Raw genomic sequence first — 21,220 nt, 5'->3', positions numbered from 1 at the left:
AAGGTCCTGCAAACAAGTAAAATAAACATCTCCGACTTCAAGAAGTTGAGACCCTAGGAAGGAAATCCCTGGTCTGACTAGCATTCAAGGGTAACCCCTGACATTCCACGCAGCCCACGTTAGCTCACTCCGCTCCAGAACTGGAGCTCCAGCTGCTGGTCTGGGTTCTGCTTCCAAAGAAGAAAGAAGACAAAAACGACAAACCTACCACCTGCTTAACCAGGACTATCTCATCATCTGACGACACTGAGGCCAGTCCTTGACACCAACCCAGCTTGAGAGAAGTTCACCCACCTTCTGGAAGGTACAACCACTCCATATTTGGGTCAGTTCTGACCATCGATGCCTTCTCCCCCTTTCTCCACTGGCCTGCCACTGAGCTAGAATGTCTTTGATGGGGAGTGCATGCAGATTCTCGGAGAATGGAAAGCCATCTGATCACCAAGATCCTATCCATCTCTAACACTGTAGGGATTTCTGATTTTCACGAACCATGCGTTTCATTCTGTGAACATGCTTTATTTTTACATAGATATTCATATCTCTATCAATCATGAATGAAAGTCACTAATTGGAGGTGCTTTGTAATTTCCATCTTTCCTGTCCACAATAATGCAATGCAACGGAGGCTACCGTTAGCTTCATATACAGACAAAGAACTGTAAAAGGGGATGTAATTTAATCACATAGCTTGCATGGGGCAGGGCTTGAAATTCCAATCCTTGGAAGCTTTGGGTCTAGAGTTTTCCCCAAACCACTGACCTCTGCTACTTTCCCAATCAGCACGCATGACATCGCGATTTATGCATCATAGAGGGGGATGGGGAGGCACGAGAAGCCGTGTCAGAGTTCAGAGGTGGCTAAGTTCTCGCTTCCTGGTTCGTGTTATAGAAAATGTGCATGTGTTCCTGTTCTGTTTGGATTCCCTGACATACAGACTTGAGCCTGAATTCTGATTCCATCCCTTTCTAGTGGTGTGACCTTGGGAAAAATGTGCAACAACGTCAACAAGGTCTGTCTATTTTCTAACATGCTAGCCACTGCGCTAAGTGCTTGGCACACACTGTCTCATTACATTAAAATGTATTCAATCTTCATAAAAACCCCGACAAGGAGACGACACTCACTCTTCATATTTTAGAGTGTTGTGAGATTACAATTGAGAGAATAGGTAGCTTTTTGTTCTAAGGTCAAATTGCTGGTGAGGGAACAGCAGTCCAGACTGAGCCGGAAGGAAATTCGGGCAAAAGCATCTTGATGGCACTATGCCAGGAAAAGGTTAGTACTTAATTTGGGAACTAGCACTCACAGCCAGGGGTTACCACTAATTAGGACCTCTGCTCATTGTCCACCGGTCCAGACAGTTCTCATTCTCTCCAAGAAAGGATAGGAGTACATGGAAAAGAGTAAACAGGGGAGACTGAGATGTGCCATTTTTATGAGTTGAGTGATGGTAGAAATAAATACTCAAGGATCATTATGACTGGGATTAAGAACCGTATTTTGAGAACCAGCCTAAGACTTCTAAGACTTTCAGGGAGAACAAGTTGTTGTTGTTGTTGTTGTTGTTCTTCTTCTTCTTCTTTTTTTTTTTCTGAAATAAGTGTCACAAATTCCTATTCCAAAAGCACTCCAACTATTTTGCAAATTGAACTTTCTAAAAAGAGTGTTCAGAGTTTACATTCTTAGTTTTCCACACATTTTTCACTTAGGTCCGTTTTGGGACTTGAGCCCATCTTGGGTACCATTCAAGGGGACCGGATCGCAATTACAATTTGCACACATTTCTCTCTCAGGTCCATATTGGGTCTTGAGTCCACTGGGCAGCACTCAAGGGGACTGGATTACCTCCCCAAAAAATCACATTTAAGGAGCCTGGACACGGTCCTATTAAATGATGATAGGTATCCAGTCAAATCAGGGAGAATTTGGATTTTGAAGTAATAATTCTATGTTAAAGATAATAATTCTATGTTAAATAATTCCAGAAAGCACTTAATTAATAAATATATCAAATAATTTCATGTGCATATAATTATTGTAGTGCCGAGAATGTGTACTCTTTCTGCGTTCGTGATAACCACAAATCAACAGATATCTTTAAAGATGCAAGCTGAGGAATTTTTCAACTTTGGAAACAAGGGAAAGCAATTAAAATTTTTTTGCTTAGAAACAGAAAATCAACCACATATATATACACATAGGTCTACTCTTCTCCATATTAAGAATTTAAATTTTCAGAAACTTGTTAAATATACAGGATCATAACTAAGTAAATGGCAAGCCAGAAATTCAATACTCCCCTCAAACAAAAATATTGTAATGATTCTTCCGCTGTACTTTTCCAGACCCTGATATAAGGAAAGCCACATTAAACAAGACAGAAATAAAAGGGGAATTCTAAAGGCCTCAATCAGGCTACCCTGCAGCAGTGACCACATGTTTATCAGCTATAATCAGACACCCTTGATATTGCAGAAACTCACTTTAATTCCTAGAATCTATTTATTGCCCTGCAGACACTGGCAGGATGACCGCCCAAATATACCTCAATTTCAGTAAATAGCATTGCAGAGAGGCAAGTACGCTGGATTAGAATTCAGTGATTTGCATTCTGGTCTTGGCTCTGGGCTTCAAAACTGGGAATTACCAGTCTTCTGTTTCCTTATCTGCAAAAGGGTCATTCTACTATTTATTCCATAGATTTTTCTATTCAGGTAGTGGCTGAGATCTTCACGGCACCAATCTTTTATATCATGTATCTTTACTGTACATCCTAAAAAAGAAATCACTAAAGTCTAAATATTACTGTATTGAGTCCAGTTTGTGGGAAGTTACTTGGTCCATTAAACACAGTGAATTCCACTAACTCATTCTGTTCCATTAAAAATATTTTTAAGTAATCTTAAAGCTTTAAAATAATTCTGTAAACGCCTACAATAATTTCAATCTATCACTCTATCTTAATATTTAATTACATTAAGTATATGATTAACATAATAAACAATCTATAACAGTAATAATATATAATTTGATGATTATAGCTATTGTTTCAGTTCTTGTCCTAGTAAGAATTCTAAACAAACAGAAAAAGAAAAATGCACTTCATAAGCCAACCTGAGAATAACGCAAACTCCTGGCTTGAGATCGTGCCTTACATTTTCAAAAACTGTAAACTCATTACAAATGTTAAGAATTAAAGCATTACAATTTTCCTTTTCTATTTTTACACATGAAATCAATTACCCAATTTAACGCACTAGAAAGACTTCAAAACATTCCATTTACTTGTACTTTTGAGGTCTAGAGGAAATAAAATTGGGGTATTTTCAAGTGTAAATAAAATACTTTGTTGCACATCTTTTAGTTTCAAAAATAGGCATCCTAAGCAAGCGCTATCAAAGAGAAGTCTGATGCTTCCTTTTGTACGGCTATTAGTAAACATTCTTCCTTTTTCATTTTTGAAACCTCCGTTACATATTTAGTTATTGAAATGAGGGAGTATCAGTGTGACAGCCAATAGCCTGGATTCCAACCTCAGGGAATCAATTAACAGATCGAGTCCATATGGGAAAGAACACAGAGGAGAAAAAAGGAGACCTGAATGGAGAGTAAGGCCACTGAGGATCACACACTAGAGGAGCTGCCTTAACGTCACGTCACAGACTAATGCTCATGAATGGAGGCAGGGTAAAGAATAAAGGGTTACAAATAATGCTCACGAGATGATCTGTGCTGTTCACTCCACGATGCTGTTGATCTGTCTCTTACACCCTCCCCTCCACCAACACACCCACCGCTCGTCCAGGTTTTATATATATATCCATATGGAGTGATCTCTTTTTTTTGCCCAGAAAAATTAGAGGTGGGGAATAATTCCTTTTTAAAAAAACTGAAAATAAAGTCCTACAAGAAAAGAGACGGCTACATTTAGAATGCTCAGCAGTGATTTTTGACAAAGGACAGTAACATACCCTTGCACTACCACGAGCTGAGCGGCTCTTCCTATTCCTTTCGGATTAATTATGGCTTTAGAACTTTGAGTGTAAAGAATTGGAGGATATAATAAGGTGATGTTTCTGCTTTTGAACAGTAAAAAGGTAAATGAAATACAAGCATTTGGGAACTTAAATAACTTCTATTTTACTTCTGACTGTTCTAATTCTCGAGACTTCTCCTACTGGATACACAATGCAGATTTTGAAGGAGAGAAGAAGTGCTTTATAGATTCCAACTCAAGTAATGGAAAAGGTATTTTTAAGAATCTATTCAATGCCAAGTTTTAATATAAATAAAACAGATTAGAAATGTGAATATCATGCCGAATTCTCAAAAGAGGTGTTTTAATAAGTAGTTACCCAATCTAAGATTCATGTGTTGGCTTTATCACCGAGCACAGAGTTCTCCAAGGACATACTTTAGCTACTGAGTCTACATTAAATCCACGGCTGGAGGTTTTTAGCTTCTAGAACAGCTTCCTAGAGAAATCAGAATCTTACCTTTACATATCTTCCGCAGACGTTTCCTGGTGCTTTGAAAAGTCCTGAGGTCTATGTCAAACGGCCATTCTCTTGCTCCCAGGGTCTTAGGGGCTTGGAGAAATCCCAACACCTGCTGCTACCACTGAGTGTCGAGGCTAGAAAAGCTTCAGGGTTTCGACAGCAGGATCACTGAGCCACAGCCAAAGCTTGGGAAGCCTTAACAACTGAAAGCAAGTGTAGAGGGCAACGTGGTACCCAGCACGGGCTCAATTGTAGCAGCAGGGGGAGGAATGTTCCCGCCCTCACAAGGGTACAGAGGCAGCCATCAGGGAACCCAGGCTCTGTCAACAGACAGGGCGGAGGAAGTGGAGACACGACCACGCAGCACGAGACCGTGGGGGGAATGGAACAACTAGCACAGAGCTCAAGGTAGCGTTTGAAAAGAATCACCAAAATTCCCCGACAGAACACAAGAAGCAATGGCAAAATGCAACGGAATACATGGAGACAGGCCATTCTAGCATCCCCTAAGAGAGCCAAAAACACAGTTGAGGGGCATATGGAGCTCTAGTTCTAGAAAGAAAAGTAAGGAAGACATATTACAGTATGCCTACTGTAGTTGAGCTTAACAGTCTAATACCCGAGACCGAAATTCCTAAGTCCTGTCATTATAACATTCACATTAAGAAAAAGGAATTTAAAAATATCTACAACCATGGGGGGGGGGGGGCTCATCCACAAGGCAACAGAAATTAAAAGGCAACGTCGTCCATTACTGGAGGAGAAAATGCGACAGAAGTGTTCAACTGAGCTGGTTTTTGACCTCAGAAGTAATGAAAATTGCTTTTTAAAGAAGAGCAACGGATGCTTTATCAAATACATCACTTTCTATTCTGATCAGATTAGGAAGACCAGAGGAATTCAGAGAGAGAAGAGAGAATATGAAGACAAAGAAGCCAGTGGACAAAGAGGGTTCAGAAACTAGAAGGGGAAGACACAGAAGAAAAGGGAAGAAAAGAGGAGGAAGGACAGGAAAATGTGACTAACGTACTAGGTGTTAATGCACCATCAGATAAACCACTCACTAGGACTCTCCTGAAACCGGGCTTCATGATACTCTGTTTTCCAGAGAGCCCCTTCTAACTGGTTAGCCCCTCTTCACAGCTCTTCAACAACTCATGAGCCCTCAGGAACACATCTGGGGGAGCCCCCTGAATATTAAATATCCAACAGGTACAAGAGACCAACCCCTAAGGCAATTTTGCTTTCAGGAGCTGGAAAAAAAATCAAGTCACGTGGTAGGCTTTGTCAAAATGAGAAAAATAAAATTTTAGAGTGAGAAAAATTGAGAAAGCTCATTCAAATTATTCATTTAACTGACAGAGAAACTTGCTCAAGGGAACTACAGCTTGGATTGGTACATATATAAACTAGCGATGTCAAAGCCCCCTCCTGTGCAACTATCTGAATAATAGACCCAATATTGTACTGGTTTGCTTACATAATGATCTTGAATTGAAAAGAATATTCCTGGCAAGCATTATGCATACTAAATGGCTTCTTAAGTGAAAATTCCGTATCTTTTGCTGTTTAAAAAAGGAGGTGCTCCTTGAGAATTGAAAGGAGGAAAAATTGCTTTCATATACTAAAAAGCCTTTTTTTTTTTTTTTTTTTTTTTTAGATCACTCTGGGTCAAGTGGAAAACAAGAGTAAAAATCACATTGCGAATTGTGTTTTACGTACTGAGGGATCTAACCAACTTCAGGATTAGGATCTTCAAGTAGGAGAGCTGGGAATGGATATGAACTTCGTTTAGGGAACATATAAAAGATCACAGGTCACCAGTGTGAAAACTAGGACTTCCCTCCAAAACAGCATTCTGATGTTCAGATTGTGAGAGGCCGTTTTCCAACGGGTGCCATGTCAGTCCTTGAGAGATCAGCCCTTCCCAAAAGATACCTTTGCGAACTGGCTTCCCATTTGCCTTATTCACTCACCAGCATCCATTAGCCAACTCCATGCTTTATCTTCAATAGATAAGACACAGCTTCTTCTTGCCATGGTGCCATGAAAAGGATCCAGAAGGTTCCCCTTAAACAACACTTCCTGAGTGACTGCTGCAGCACCAAGAGTAAAGGATATGCCAGGTCAGCCACTCTTCCTTCCCAGCAGTATTAGCAGCAGCAGCAGCAGCAGAAGCTGGAGCAGACCGTTTAGACCCAACTCCTTGCAGGATGCTAGCCAAAGCACTCTTGTTTACTCTACACCTAGACAGAGTTTGCCCGTATGTTTGCACCTTTTCCCAGAGTGTCAAAACAGGTGTTTTTACTGTGATCATGCTTAAAATCTGCTCCCAAAACAAGGCAATAAATATACCGTCACTATGAAATTCTTAGTCTCTAATTCTATGGAAAACATGTTCTTAAAGGTTTCACTCTATTACAAGGAGGTCCTGATGAGCCCTTTTAAGAATCCATTCGCCCTCCTCACTCCTACCAAGCAAGTGGATCGCCCTAAAGGTCCCTGTTAATGAAAGAAAGGATGTTACCATATAAAATAAACGCCTTCGTGCAATATTGGCCACTTCTTTCCTAATGTTCTATCTGCCTTCCTGGCACACAGTCGCTTCTTGCAAACACTAATGTTTTCATAATCTTTACAACACTCCCAACGGATGGGGAAATATCAGGTCTTACGATATGATCTTTATTTTACAGAAGGAGCAATGACTTCTTTGCTACTATATTCTATTTCCATTTTGATGTTATTGATGAATTGCTTTTGCTTTCAGTGCCGTTCAACTTAACCAGGGGCTAGAATATCGCTGCACAAAAGAGTCGGCCAGGTAACTTCATTAACGAGGCATTTACCTAACGGATGTCTCCAGAGCTGAAATCTTACAGACATAAAAAGTTATCCAGATGAGATTTTTAAAAATTTCAATACCTCGAAACAATTCAAATAGCTCAACCAAGGATATGTGTAAAACAGATGACTTTTTTCCTAATACGTAAATGCTATTTACTTATTAGAGAATAATTGTGAAGAGTCATTAATACCAGAAAACAGAAACTTTGCTCCCTCCGTAGTAGAGAATTCCAAATCTCATTAGCAAAATGGAAGCCCTGCACACACAGAATCTTAGGATACAATATTCTCTGTATATTAATACTTTTCACCACTTACCAGGTGCCAGGCACTGGTCCTAGCGCTTTAAATGCATTATCCCATTCAATCTTCACAGAAACTACAGATCCCCTATTATTACTGCCTCATTTTGCAAATGAGGATACTCCGGTTCCATCACACGCTCAAAGTCAGCTCTCAAAGGAGCTCGCACCTGCCGAGGACCCGGGCTGTCCAGTTCAGACCTGCAGCTCTTGAACCTTTTGTTAAAACTGCCACACCGGTTTTGGTTTTCATTGCTTTGTGTATTTGCAAGTACAGCTTTCACAAGATAGATTTTGGAAAGTGTTTCCATAAGATTAGGAATTTAATAATGGTTAACATGCATAAGGTACAAATCGTGGGCCACGAAAATTCCATATGTTCTTGACATGTGTTATAAGGCTCATGACACCCCCAACAAGGGAGATATGCTCCCATTTAGTGGAGTGCATCGGAGCACTCAGAGGCATAGAGTGTTAAGGAAGTTGCCAAAAGTCATACAGCTACGAAGGAGCAAATGTAAACTGTGAACCCAGGGAAGGCAGCTCCTCAGGTTGTGGTTTATGCCTCCACCTATCCTCCTCTGCCTCTTGAAAGCTGATGGTGCCTGACACTTCAAGAAAGGGAGTGGGAACTGCCAGGCCTGGCCAGAACTCTGGTGGGAAGAGGATCTGCTATTTCTGTGTCTTTCCAAAAACTTAATATGCATAAAGTACATCAGTTTACAAGATACACAAGTCTACATCCATTTCTCTTAACGATGTTTACTAACTTGAGGAATTAAATGTTTCGTGTGGTTCTTAGATTTCAAAAGAAGCCAAACACAATTTCAGTTTTCACCTTTTTTTTTTTTTTTCTCAAGTATATCATATCTTCAGAAGCACTAACAGGGCGGTAATAACATCATTATCACTCAAGTACTGGCCATCCTGTTGGGGGGATGACCACTGCTGGCAGCCGTACTTCTATTTCACTGCCATCATTTAATTATACATTTAATTATGTGCGGGACCAAGACAATAATTGTGAGGTTAGAGGAAGCTTCAGAAATCTCAGGATCATCCCTTGAGTTATGAGCTGAAGTAACCTTGGACCAAGACACCTCCTTGAATATTCAGCAGCTGAAATGACCTTCTCTGAATTAGCTCTTGAGGACACAAAGCCATCTGGGTCAGCTCAGACAGCTCAAGTCAAGCACCTACAGTCAAAAATGTGAGACTAAGAAACCAATGAAGAATACTGAAACCCATCTTTGTCTTTAATTGGGCAGCGAGCCTAACTCTCCAGATTAAGTGTGGCTAGCTTCAGCTTTTCTGGCTTTAACCTAATATAAGTTAGCACAAGAAACCAGAAAACTTCAGAGAGAAAATACAGTTATGGTGAAGGCATCTACCCTCTGTCAGAATTTAGCCACAAGCTATAAGAAATGTAGCCATTTGGTGGCATTTAGCAAGAAGAAATTTAGGTGCTCATGTGGCACTGCTTGAGGTGCTGCATTCCAGTCTATTTACTCTCGATTATTTTTAAAATCAAAAGTTCCCAAAGAAGGAAGACGACAATTCTTTACCCAATCTCTAGACAATTATCTTCTCTCCAGAATTCCTTGAGTGGTGGCATTATACATTGTACCCACATAAGCTTGATTCACTCTTTGGCTAACAGCAAGATTTAAATTTATCTGTCTTCAATGCTAACACTAAATTAACACAAAAGTTATTCAGAAGTTCTAAAAAAAAAAAACAAAAAACACCACATTCTGACATCTTTTGGGTGAGGAAAACAAAGTAATCTCCTAGGCTTTTATATAAGATAGATCATAACAGATGATTTCTATGACCTTGGCTCTACTAAGTGATACACCAGGGAGGTCAGAACTCAATTATTCAAGTCAAAATATATATATTTATATTTATATTTTCTGACTGTTCAAGCTATCTACTGCAGCTACAATCATTATTTCTTGCTGATGTTAACAACAGTGCAATTAAAAACACACAAGTGTGGGTCATTTTAAGACTTTACTTTCAAAACGACATCAAATAACAGAAGTTATATTTGTAGCTGACCACGTGAGCTGCTTCTTGTTCATCAAGTCTTACTACTGGGCATACTCTCTTTCATTTAATTCCTTGAACTTGGCTTTATCTGGAAAGAAACCTATTAATAAGCACTGACTCTAGGTCATGTTTAGATCAACACAGGTGACATTGCAGTGAGCAACCCACCTTCTCCTGAAACTAAACAACGCATTTTTACCAATCCTTAACTAATACTAAGTCAGTCAACTATAAACTGGTGACCTAAAAGTGAAAAGCTGTAATTGTGCATTACAAATTCCTGAGTCATTTTGTCCTTGCAACCTTTTGCTTTAAATAAACCTGAATGCTAGCTAAAGAAAATCTACAAGCAACTCAGTATGACTTAGTGTTTCCAAACCAGGAAAAGGAAGGACTTTCAGTGTTCGAGATAACGTTTGTTTTCTGTAGTTTGGAAAATAAACATTTCCTATGTAGTTAAGCAGTTAAGCCCAGGGACTCTGTGTGTGTGTGTGTGTGTGTGTGTGTGTGTGTGTGTGTGTGGAAAGTGCCTGTGTTTGTGTGGATAAGGATAGAGAGGAGAGACAAAGAGAGAAAGAGGAGAGAGGGAAAGGAAGAGAAAGAGATTTTTTTTTAGTACTATTTAGTGCTCATGTAACACCAAATTTTGTGCTGGAGTTAGAATTTATCTCAGCAAGTCTGCGCACATGAACCATGAAAAAATTACAATTTGGCAGTCAAATCAACAGGAAATGCTTACCTGATTATACAGATTACATTTCTCTATTAATTGGATGATACGGAATGATATATTACATACAGTTGCATAAAATAATAGCAGTCTTGGGTCTCTAAATTGGTTTGTTATCCTTATTTCAATATACATAAGCCATTTTCTGCATTTAAATAATAATGTCATTTTCTTCTTGATCGAAGAATACGTAGACTTTGCCCTGCTATCATGCTTACATAACACTAGAGATATCTACTTGATTTTAATACATTTTATGGAATTTATTGTTTCCCGGAGTTACTAAGCAATGGCCAAGAGAAGTAATCCTTTTGTATTTGTCAAGTGGGGATACGTATGTAACTTATCAAATGACAGTTTAAGTTGTCAAGGTATGAGTAAGAGCTTCTACGGCAACCATCCATCTTCCCATGTGTTGGTTAAAATGCATCCTACAAGCCTCTGTTTCATGTCTGGGTACAAGATTATAAATTAAAAGGACAAATACCACCTCCATGTCAGGTATATGGCTTCATCCTCATTGCACAACTTTGAGGGCAGGCTTATTGCTGTTCCCATATGACAGAGGAGAACATTCAGAGAGATTGGAAAATGCTTCCAGCAAAACCTGTTCCACAAATGCCTCTAAAACCTTGGGTAGAAACTAGGGACTAATGGGATTACATATACATATACGTGTGGACACACACACACTTGTGAGGTTTACTTTCTTCTTTTCTGTTATAGGGATTGTTATATATACATTTAAGATACACAGAGAGTTACAAGTAACATTTTTGAGGACTTACAGAAATAATTCTTAAAATATTTGGAGACTGTGACTCCTTCAGTTGTCAGATAAGAAAATGCGAAGGGAAAATTATTTCAAACCAAATAGCATACATATTTTGAAATATCCAGAATGCCTGAAAATAGTAGGATGTTAGTTTGTTTTAAAAGAAATACATTTTCTTCACGCACATTTGACACTGCTGGCTGACCTCAGCCAAGTCAACGAGGTTAAAGAGTAAACATCATTCTTTTATTTTTACAGGGTTCTCTTAAGGCCGAACAGAAAAGTCCCCCGTTTTTATTTTTGTTTGTCATTAATACAAACTTTATATTGTAAAATTACATGCGACCAGTATTATTCCTATTTTAGGCCTGGTTTCACTCCTAAATTAGCTCGTATCTGTCTCTTAGCACTAGCACTTCCAGTTCTACATTCCTGTTTAAAATATTTCTTCCCCCTCTCTCCACCTTTTTTTTCCCTTCCAGAAATGACTAATCTTCCTGTTATTCTACTCTGTCAGTTTTTCCCCTGGTATTCTTTTCATGTTGCGTAACGTTTACTTTTCAACAACTCCTTTTAGAATTTTACTACTGTATCCTTGATGCTAGCCTTCCGTTTTCAACAGATTAAAACAGTCAATATTTATCTATTAGCAAACTTTTTTGTCGACTTTTGTGCTATTCAGATTAAGCTATCTCTTCAGCCCAAAAATGCAACTATTCTCTCAACTGACATAATACAAATGTCCATGTGTTGGTCTTCAAAGTTAAATTCAGTCTAATCCTCTATTACCACACACCACAATTAAAAGGGCTTAGCTTTTTGTCTCCTTTCAAAGTTCCTAATAAGTGCTAGCAAAGCAACATAACGCCACTTCTTTAAAAAATAAATTTCTAAAAAAAAATAAATTAAAATAAAAAATTAAAAATAAATTTCTCTTGCTTTCCAGCATTTCCCCATGACATCATAAAACATGTGAGCATAGACTTAATAGGCAGAATGTAAAGGTCTTCACCTTTCTGATTTTCATTTCCAAAAAAATTATTTTAATTATATGCCAAGGATCTGACCTCTACCCTAACCCTAAATCATCAATAACAGCTATAGAGCTATACTATCTGAAGATGAGTAGAGTTCCTTTTTTTTTTTTTAAGATTTTATTTATTTATTCATGAGAACACAGAGAGACAGAGAGAGGCAGAGACACAGGCAGAGGGAGAAGCAGGCTCCATGCAAGGAGCCCAGCGTGGGACTCGATCCCGGGACTCCATGATCACACCCTGGGCTGAAGGCGGTGCTCAAGTGATGAGCCACCCGGGGATTCCCCATGAATAGAGTTTCAATCCTAGAGAAAACATCTGAGATTTAGAATTATGATGACTATTTAAATATATCTAAAATTTACAATGTAATATTGTATGCCTAACAAAATGTTAATCACAACCTCAGATTTACGTAGTTCATTTTTTTTTTTTTGGCAAATTCAATATTATATTCATTATCTCATAGTCATAGAATCCCTCTGGTCCTATTTACACTGGCTAGCCATCCAAGAAGATGTTCACAAGGCTTTAGAAATTGTACGTTTTCTAAAATCCAAAAACACCTTTAAACATCCTGACAAAACACACTTGAATTATAGGAGATAAAGACATCCCTACAATGTCACTCTCACTTCCTGAAAATAAAAGTCAAATGAAGTTCCAATATTTGCTTAAGTTAAAATAGCAAAAGATCTTACCATTTACTTTTAGTCTTGGGGGGAATCCCCATTATTAATTAATAATCCCCATTATTGCCTCTTCTTACTTTTTCAAATAACAAAAATTAAACTTCCTTGTTTGTCACATACAATGCTCTACATGGACACATCCCACTTTTCTTTGGGTCAGCACAAACAACCTCACTTTCAAACTTCTTTCCTGTCTCTATTTCAGACTCTAGGGCCAGGGACTCTAAAGCCAGCTAAAACATTCTTGGTTAATATTTATGATATAGGACATCAAATATTATAGTAACCAAAACCGGATTCACATACACATTTTGGAAAATCACATCACATCAGAAGTAGAAAACAAATCCAATCTATATATTCTATAAGAAAGGCAGGGCTCATGGCCACATCCCCAGGGACTAGCACAGTGTTTACCACCCCCCCCCAAAAAAATGACGCTCGATAAATATCTTCTAAGTGGATAAACTCAACCATATAGGGGTATATTACGGTAAACTAAAAAGGAAAGACAAGATACTTCCTGGAACTGTGGGAAATAATATTCTCAAAATGCATTAATCAAAATGAGGATTAGGAGAAATAATTCAAAGAATATCCCCAAGGGAAATTTGTATCAAAATTTGTTAGAATACTTTGAATGTATCTGTAACTATATTTAGGTCTTATATTAAGAAAAAAGTTAATGTCTGAATCTGAAATTGATAAATACAATAAAACTCCTGCATTTTTCTCTAATATAAACCATATCGTGGAGGTACCAGTCATTAAGAAAAAGTTCTTTGTTAGAAAAATTACACATAGTGAATGCAGCAGGTATGATATAATTAAAACTCACCATTCGGCAATCTCTTAAAAAACCATGAATCTAAGAACTGATCAAAAATGAGGGGAAGCCACTGGTCCAAGCCTGATGAAGAACCGGCCTAAGCTGACCTGAACTCACTGATAGATTTCAGCACCATTAAAAATGGGAACACCAGAAATTATGCCCCTTTGGTGTGATGCAAGCGAAAAGTACACAGCACCATCGAGAAGTATTCTCACCAAATAATAATAAATTAATTACAACTGAACTCAATTCTAGCTTTAATTTCTAGTCTACAGAAAATGAGGGTGATAGAACAACAAGGTAAACAACATTATAGGGAAACAACTAGCTAAATTTGGAACCTCAAACCTTCTTCATGACAATGATTGAATTTTTCAACAAATAAAAGCATGGGGAGAAAAAAAGGAGCAGAAATTATCATAGACTAAAAGGATCTTAAAAGATGTAACATCCAAATAGAATGTGTAAATCCTGTTTAGATGCTCATCTGGTCACTCCACCAATTAAAGAGATCTCACAGTGACAATAGGGAAAAATTGAACATAAAGTGAGTACTAAGTAATATAATGCAATTATTGTCAATTTTGATAGATTTGGAAATAGGGTTATATTTGAAACAAGTTCTAATCTGTTATAGATATATACTAAAGAATTTATAGATATACTAATAGGATGTCTGGCATCCTTTTTAAAATACATCAGGAATAAAAGGTATATATGGGAGGTAATGAACGAAACAAGATGGGTAAAATGTTGTCTGATGCATAATATGGATACAGGCATACAAAATGCTGATTCATACACATGCCAAAAATACCGTTATATTTTCTCTAATTTTGTGTATGCTTGAAAATTGCCATAATAATTTGTAAAAGCTTAAAAAAAAACACCACAAACAGAAAGCAAAAGAGAATGAGTTACTGTCTGGAAGAATAATCAAAGTTTGTTATATTTCTGACCCACAGTCACAAAGCCCAGTTGACCAGCTAGACTTGGCTTCTTATACTCTGATCTGGCTGACCTAATTCAATTCTTTTATGTCCGAACATAAATATCTGTATCTATGACAGAAAAATGATAGATTTAACCTACTTCAAAAAATCATATACATATATAGAAAAATTATAAACTTAAAATATCTAAAAATATAGATATTATTAAAATGCTTTCTTATTCACCTTCATGTCACATGTATCTGTGTTACCTCTTCAATCAAGTAATAAGGTCTTTAATGAGCAAAGTCTGTGTCATATTCTTTCGACCAACAACCGTTCACCATACATTTCTAATGGGTCTACTACGTATCAAGTATTCCACTAAATAGTAAGAACACAAAGGTGGTAAGTCACAAGTCATGCACCCAAATCCAGAGAGGGAGGGAGATATATACATAATGATGATCCATGTGTCAAAAACAATGATAAAGATATGAATGGGGCATATCACAGACACAAAGAGGACAGTAACATGGCCAGGGCTAGGGTGAGGAGAGGCTTCCTAGTGGAAGTAATATCGACTGTAAATCTAAATATGAAATGGCTTACAAAATTATTTCAGGGAAGGAAGGAAAGTTCTATGCACAAAGAAAGGACAGAAAACATTAGACTGGAAGAGCAAAAGAGCTTTCTCTTCTGCAACAGGGCAGTATCACTAACATCCCACGTTATAGGCACTGGGCTTCAATCGGTGTGACCCACTGGACCAACAAAATGCTAAGTACCTAGGAGGAGATCGATAAACATCTATTAATTAGGGTATGAAGAGACAAATGGAGGTACTATCTGAGTGCTCACTGTGCTCCAGGTATTTTGCTAATATCCCGAGACAAATGTATTTCTTATTCAACCTCACATCAAGCCCAAGGTAGGTCCCTTTATCATACCTGGCTTACAGATTGGGACACCGGGGCACAGAAGGGCCACGTAACTTGCTCAGTCAGTCCGTCAGCAAGTGGTGTATTAAGCGATGTTCTGAATGTTTCAAACAATGTGGAAAGAAAATACCTGGAAATAAAATTCTACCTGGGTATCCTACGTGGTCAATGGATTTAAAAAAGAAGAGATGACACTATAAACAGTGAGGGCTGCTAAGTGTCTAAGTGGCTGTCTGGAAGAGGGAGGGACCTTGAGTTGGAGCATTTGTCAAATTTCCACGAGGTAACGACTCCCTCCGTGGCCAAGTTCAAGCTGCAAACGTGACATCATCTTAGGTGAGCCAGCTCCATCTCACCACTGGCCTGCAACAACCGATTCAGTAAAGAGTTAAATTAACAGGCTGATTATATGATCAAGAGGATTACAAGCATACAAAAAGGTCCGATGGCCAGCTCTGTCTACAGGGCTCTGTACACAAGTAACAGCCGATTCATGTTTGAAGTTAATGAACTTCTAAGGAGTTTAATATAAAGTATGAAAGGCAATAAGGATGAACAAGTAATTCACAGAGATTCCTCAAGGAAACATACATTTTCTATGAATGAAGAACTGACATTTTTTTTAAAAGTGTTTTTTTTCTATGTGATTAATGAAGTGTGATTACTAAGTGACTTCTTACTAAACCACCCCTCTCTCAGGTAACACATAAGAGGATTTATTTCCAACTAGAAAAGTTAAAAATGAAAACAAAAAAGTTAAAAATGAAAACAAAAAAGTTAAAAATGAAAAACGAAGGCAATTATTTGATTTGGGTCTTCAAAAGACATAGCAACCAAAAAAAGTAAGATTACTTTTGCATACCCTGTGTTTTACAAGCTTCCCGCCGTATAAAAAGTGTTGAATGATACTGATCATAAGGAGAGAGGAAAAAAGTCAATCATGGAACTAGATTTATATACATGGAGTCTTATTGATAAAGAATGTACAGATATATGTATACAAGAGAGAGTTGAAATGATTAATATTAGTGTGTTTATACCAGTGCTTTAAAAACTTCCTTCAGGTTACTCATGTAACAATGGTATTGAATGAATAAGCATAGTTAGATGAATTTTAAGTGTGGACAAAAGGGAGTTAAAATTATTAATGCTGATATGTATTGATCCTATCTCCTTACAAAATCCCTTTATCACTGAACAATGGTGTCCAATAGATAAGTACATCTATTAAAAATAGATATTTTTTAACAATACATAAAATCTATTTTTCACATAGAATGCAAATATAATGTTGAAGAGAAGCAACCGATGATTCGTAAAGCAAAAAAAAAAAAAAGTTAAATTAAATACAAATTTCCTGAGAGGTCTGGCAACCTCAAACCAGATGTCTGCATTTGGGGCATGTGGGCAGCGCGCTGCTGACCCGTGACTGAATCTGGTTCTCAAGACCCTGCAGCCTATCTGCAATTTAACAGAATCCTCACTTAAAGAGATGCCATAGAAAAAAAATGCAATTCATTAGCATCTCGTTATGCTATTTAACACACATGCAAAACAAATGCAAGAGATGCTTCTGAGCCTTGTTAGAGTCTCTATATGTTTTCTGATGTGCTTGTCTCAATAGTAAGCCCCAGACATCTTTTACTGGGTCAATTTAACTATTGATTTTTACTCATAATGCTTATCAACAGCAGAAAGATATCACTTTTTTAGTCTAGCGCCTTAGGGGAGAAAAATTCACAGAATAAATGATTAAAAATGAAAAAAAAATCAACAACACAGTTGCCTAGCACATAAAATATCTCGAACCAATTTTGTTACTTAACTAAACTGACAATTTTTTTCAGCCCAGTTATCAGACTGAGGTGAAATTATAGGTGTATATTTTTATCTTTGTGATATCACAATTAGTTGAGAAGTGAAAATTCAACTTAAATAATTCTAGTGTTCTACCTACAATGCTGGTTTCATTTCCTTGAATGAAGGAGGCCTTTCAAAGAGGTGACTGTGTCAACTTTTAATGAAATGTATGGTCTAATTTATAACTGAAACACCTATAATTAGTTTAATTTTAATTTTTTTTTTTTTGGTAAGGTGTGGAGGTGGGGTAAGGATGGTTATGGCATGGATCTGGAGCTAAGGTTTCAACCGGCACTCCACATTTTGTCCTATTTTAATAATAGTAAAGCAAACTAGTATTTATTGGAAGGTTACATGTGTCAGCCCTATGGGCAGACAGTAGAGATTCACAGATGACCCAGACCCAGTCTCTGCTTTTAAAAAGCTTCCAGACAGGGAGCATGGAGATTCAAACTGACTACAATGGTCTGTCCTAGGACGAGAGTAGAGTTCTAACACGTCTATTGACACTGCATTTTCATGCAGGAAAATAACCTTACAAGTAATGTACGTGTTTTCATGTTTCTATACAATTGTAATATCACCTAACTAATTAGAATCCTATCTAAACACAAGAGTGAATAGTTTTGGGGTTAGAGATTAAGAGAATCATTAAAACTGTTCTGTCCAGACTTAAAAAACAAAAACAAAAACAAAAAACTCAAGAGAAAATATTACTCTCTTCCACTTTAGTCTGAAAGTGGATCTGAATACACATTCTCTTGACATTCACATGTCCCTGCATGCTCTACAAACAGGAAGCGTGGCCGGATATAGAGGTATGTGGAGTCACTGATACTAAACTCCTTAAAAATTTCATGATGAAGAATGGCACACCAGGCTCAATTTGCTCTCTCCTGAACATTTTAGTTATTTTCCAAACCAGCAAGATTAGAAAATTAGGCTAGCCTCCTAATTATCAGCAAACAAAATAAATGTAGTACAGAGAGCTCTTCTCTAAACTCCTCTCTTTGGAGCACTGTGTGCAAAGGCTCACTGCTCAGAACAATTAAGTACTGCTTCATGCCAAGGGGAGATACTCCACACACGGCCCCTATCTCCTTAAGATCATTATCAAGGCCTTACCTTTTTCGGAAAACACACTCTGTTTGCAGAAAAGCATGCCAAATCTAAAATAATGGATCAGCAGAACTTATTCTCTAAGCAGGTGACATGTACGAATTGTGAAGCTCCTTGAAGAGGGGCCCATAAGTCTCAAGGAGTAATATATCTTAATGTTCAAGTGGTGATTGTAGCATTTGTTACCAGCTACATAATTACTACACTCTAACCCATAATGAGCCTGAAGTGCTAAATTTTTAATCCCTCCTGATGACCCTCTTCAAAGTGGATAAATATAGGTCTCTTCTCAAATACTTAATTGCGAGGACTACCGGTATCCACACATAATCTGGATCATTTTTGACCATCTCGAACTTTTTATTTCTTTTTTTTAAAACAGCTTCTATCATATAGCTCCTAAAATAATTACTAGAGGGGAAAAAGCAGTGAGCAGGTTAACAAGGGGCAGGGCCTAGGCATTTATATTTTTCGGAAGCCTAGATTCTCTTTTCTGTTTCAGGTTGAAGATTTACAATACTGGAACGTTTTCACGCTTGGAAGACAAAACTTTATTATTTTTTCTTCTGAAAGTAAAGTGCGGAGAAATTTAAGGGCAACACAGATACATGGACCTCTCTATAAATAGCACGTACCTTTGCTACTATTATTTCTACAATAAAATAATAATTATAGTTGCTATAGTTGCAGTCTGGTTCCCAGAATGTTCCTCTCATAATAAATACCAACACTGGTCAAGGTTCTTCTTGATATTCTCAGTAGTTCATTAAAAAGGGGGGGGGGGGGAGAAGAAGAAAGAAAGAAAAAACAAAACACTAATAATGCTGCTATCCTGGTAATATCACTTCTCCTCCCTATGCAACTTTTGGAGGGTATTATTCTACATAAGCTTGATACTTTCTTAACAAAGCACTTTTACTAACAGAGAGCTAATATTGTTACAAAAATAACTGTTTTGTGCCACTGCACCCACTAGTGACCATTCCCCATTAGAGCCATGGGCTGTATACACACCCATGTATCAGGAAGCCTGGCCAGGTCCCTATGTACAAGATAACATGCAGAACATGGCTTAAGTGCAAAAAAAGGCCCGTTCTAGAAATTTACACCAAGAGAACATAAACAACCCATTAGAGTGTCAGAGCAATTTAACTGCTTGAGTCCTACAATAAATGAGGGACTCCTTCGAGAAATAGTTTATAGTTACATGTTGCTAGCCAATAAATGTCCCATTCCATGAAAAAATTCTCCAACACTGAATTCATAAAAGCACGTAGGTTCAGCATTGGGACTCTTTGACTTTGACTCAGCTCATCATCTCAGGGCTGTGAGTTCAAGCCCCACATCCAGCTGCCCGCTCAGCTGGGGGTCTGCTTGAGTTTCTGATTCTCTCTCTCCCTCTGCCCCTCCTCCCCCTGCAAAATATTTTTTCAAAAAAAGCACATGATTATTGGTCATGGTCAGGAAAAAACTTGGCTTTCAATTCAACAAACACTTAATAGATGCCAAAGATATTCAAAACACCATACATACAGAGGTGATTAATGTAAGCTTCCCATTCTTAGGGAGCTTAAACGCTAATGGGGGGCGGGGGAAGAAACATTAACAAATGAATGTAAGATGTGATTTACTCTGTGACAGAATGCTCGGGAGAAGTAGACAAGAAAACGTAATCATAAAAAAATAAGAAAACGTAATCATTTCATACAGTATGTCTCATCTGACAGTCATTGTATAATAAGGACCTTTTATGAATAAGAGCACAGAGAGAACTAAATCCATCTGTCACCTGCAACTGCAGGTTGGCTAAAGATGTAAGCGTTTAGCAAACAAACAAAAAGCATCTGTAAGAATCAACTGGGTATGGAGAATTTAAAATATAGGCTATAAATATAGGGTATTGTATATCTTATTACAATCTTAAACTGTGTCCTATATATCCTTTTATTAGTCTTATAACAAACTCAGGTATATGCACACATACTTTTTTGGGGAGAGCCTGCTATTAAACCATAAACCCTTAATGCCACCAGTAATCAAGGCATCAAAAGAGTCAAGGAAGTAATTCACCTTAATAGCAGTGAACAGCAGTGACTTGACCTTAATAGCAGTTCTCATCAACCAGGTGTATCAGTAATGCCATTTTCATGAAATGAAGACAAGATATTCCAGTTTTTGCTGGGACCTATTGACTAGTCACATTTAAAGAGTCCTGATGATCTTAGGATCCTTAGGACTGTAATTGGGCCCTAACCTCACCGGCGGCTCCTTGGTTTCCTAAGCAGTAAAACAAATGGATTGTAGGACATTGTTTCTCAAGACTCTTCTAACTGCAATCCCAAGAATCTATGGATCACTGGAGTTCAATATTAAAAGTGATACAGGAAAAAAAAAAAACTTTTTTCATGGAAAAACCTAGCACCTGAGGTTTTTAATTCTTAACTATTTTTATAAAGCTTCACTTGTCGTGGAATCTTGACTACTGAGCGATTGCCTTGACAGTTACTCTGGTAGAAACCTTAAGCGGAATCACAGCTAAAATCCCAGTTTTCTTTCAAGTTACTTCAAAAAATACTAGAAACCCTTCCAACAGTAC

At 37.7% G+C, this 21,220-nt stretch overlaps 1 protein-coding gene across 19 annotated transcripts in view; it reads right to left on the bottom strand.

Annotated features, from left to right (window-relative positions):
• The window catches only part of MBNL1 (muscleblind like splicing regulator 1), a 203,548-nt gene that overhangs the window by 104,482 nt on the left and 77,846 nt on the right, over positions 1–21,220 (bottom strand). For 2 of the 19 annotated variants that reach the window (XM_038571254.1, XM_038571253.1), the window contains exon 2: positions 6,479–6,598. The exons of 16 other annotated variants lie outside the window; for them this stretch is intronic. In XM_038571254.1, the coding sequence (XP_038427182.1) occupies positions 6,479–6,484 (6 nt within the window). In that variant the 5' untranslated portion in view covers positions 6,485–6,598. Of the gene's footprint in view, positions 1–4,499; positions 4,666–6,478; positions 6,599–21,220 lie in introns of those variants that run through there. One more of the 19 variants, XM_038571257.1, reaches the window with a different exon arrangement.

Source organism: Canis lupus, chromosome 23 (genome assembly GCF_011100685.1).
Source record: "Canis lupus familiaris isolate Mischka breed German Shepherd chromosome 23, alternate assembly UU_Cfam_GSD_1.0, whole genome shotgun sequence".
NCBI classification, from domain to species: Eukaryota; Metazoa; Chordata; class Mammalia; order Carnivora; family Canidae; genus Canis; species Canis lupus.
The sequence above is the reverse complement of the archived record's forward strand: the minus strand, read 5'-3'. Positions and strand labels throughout refer to the sequence as shown.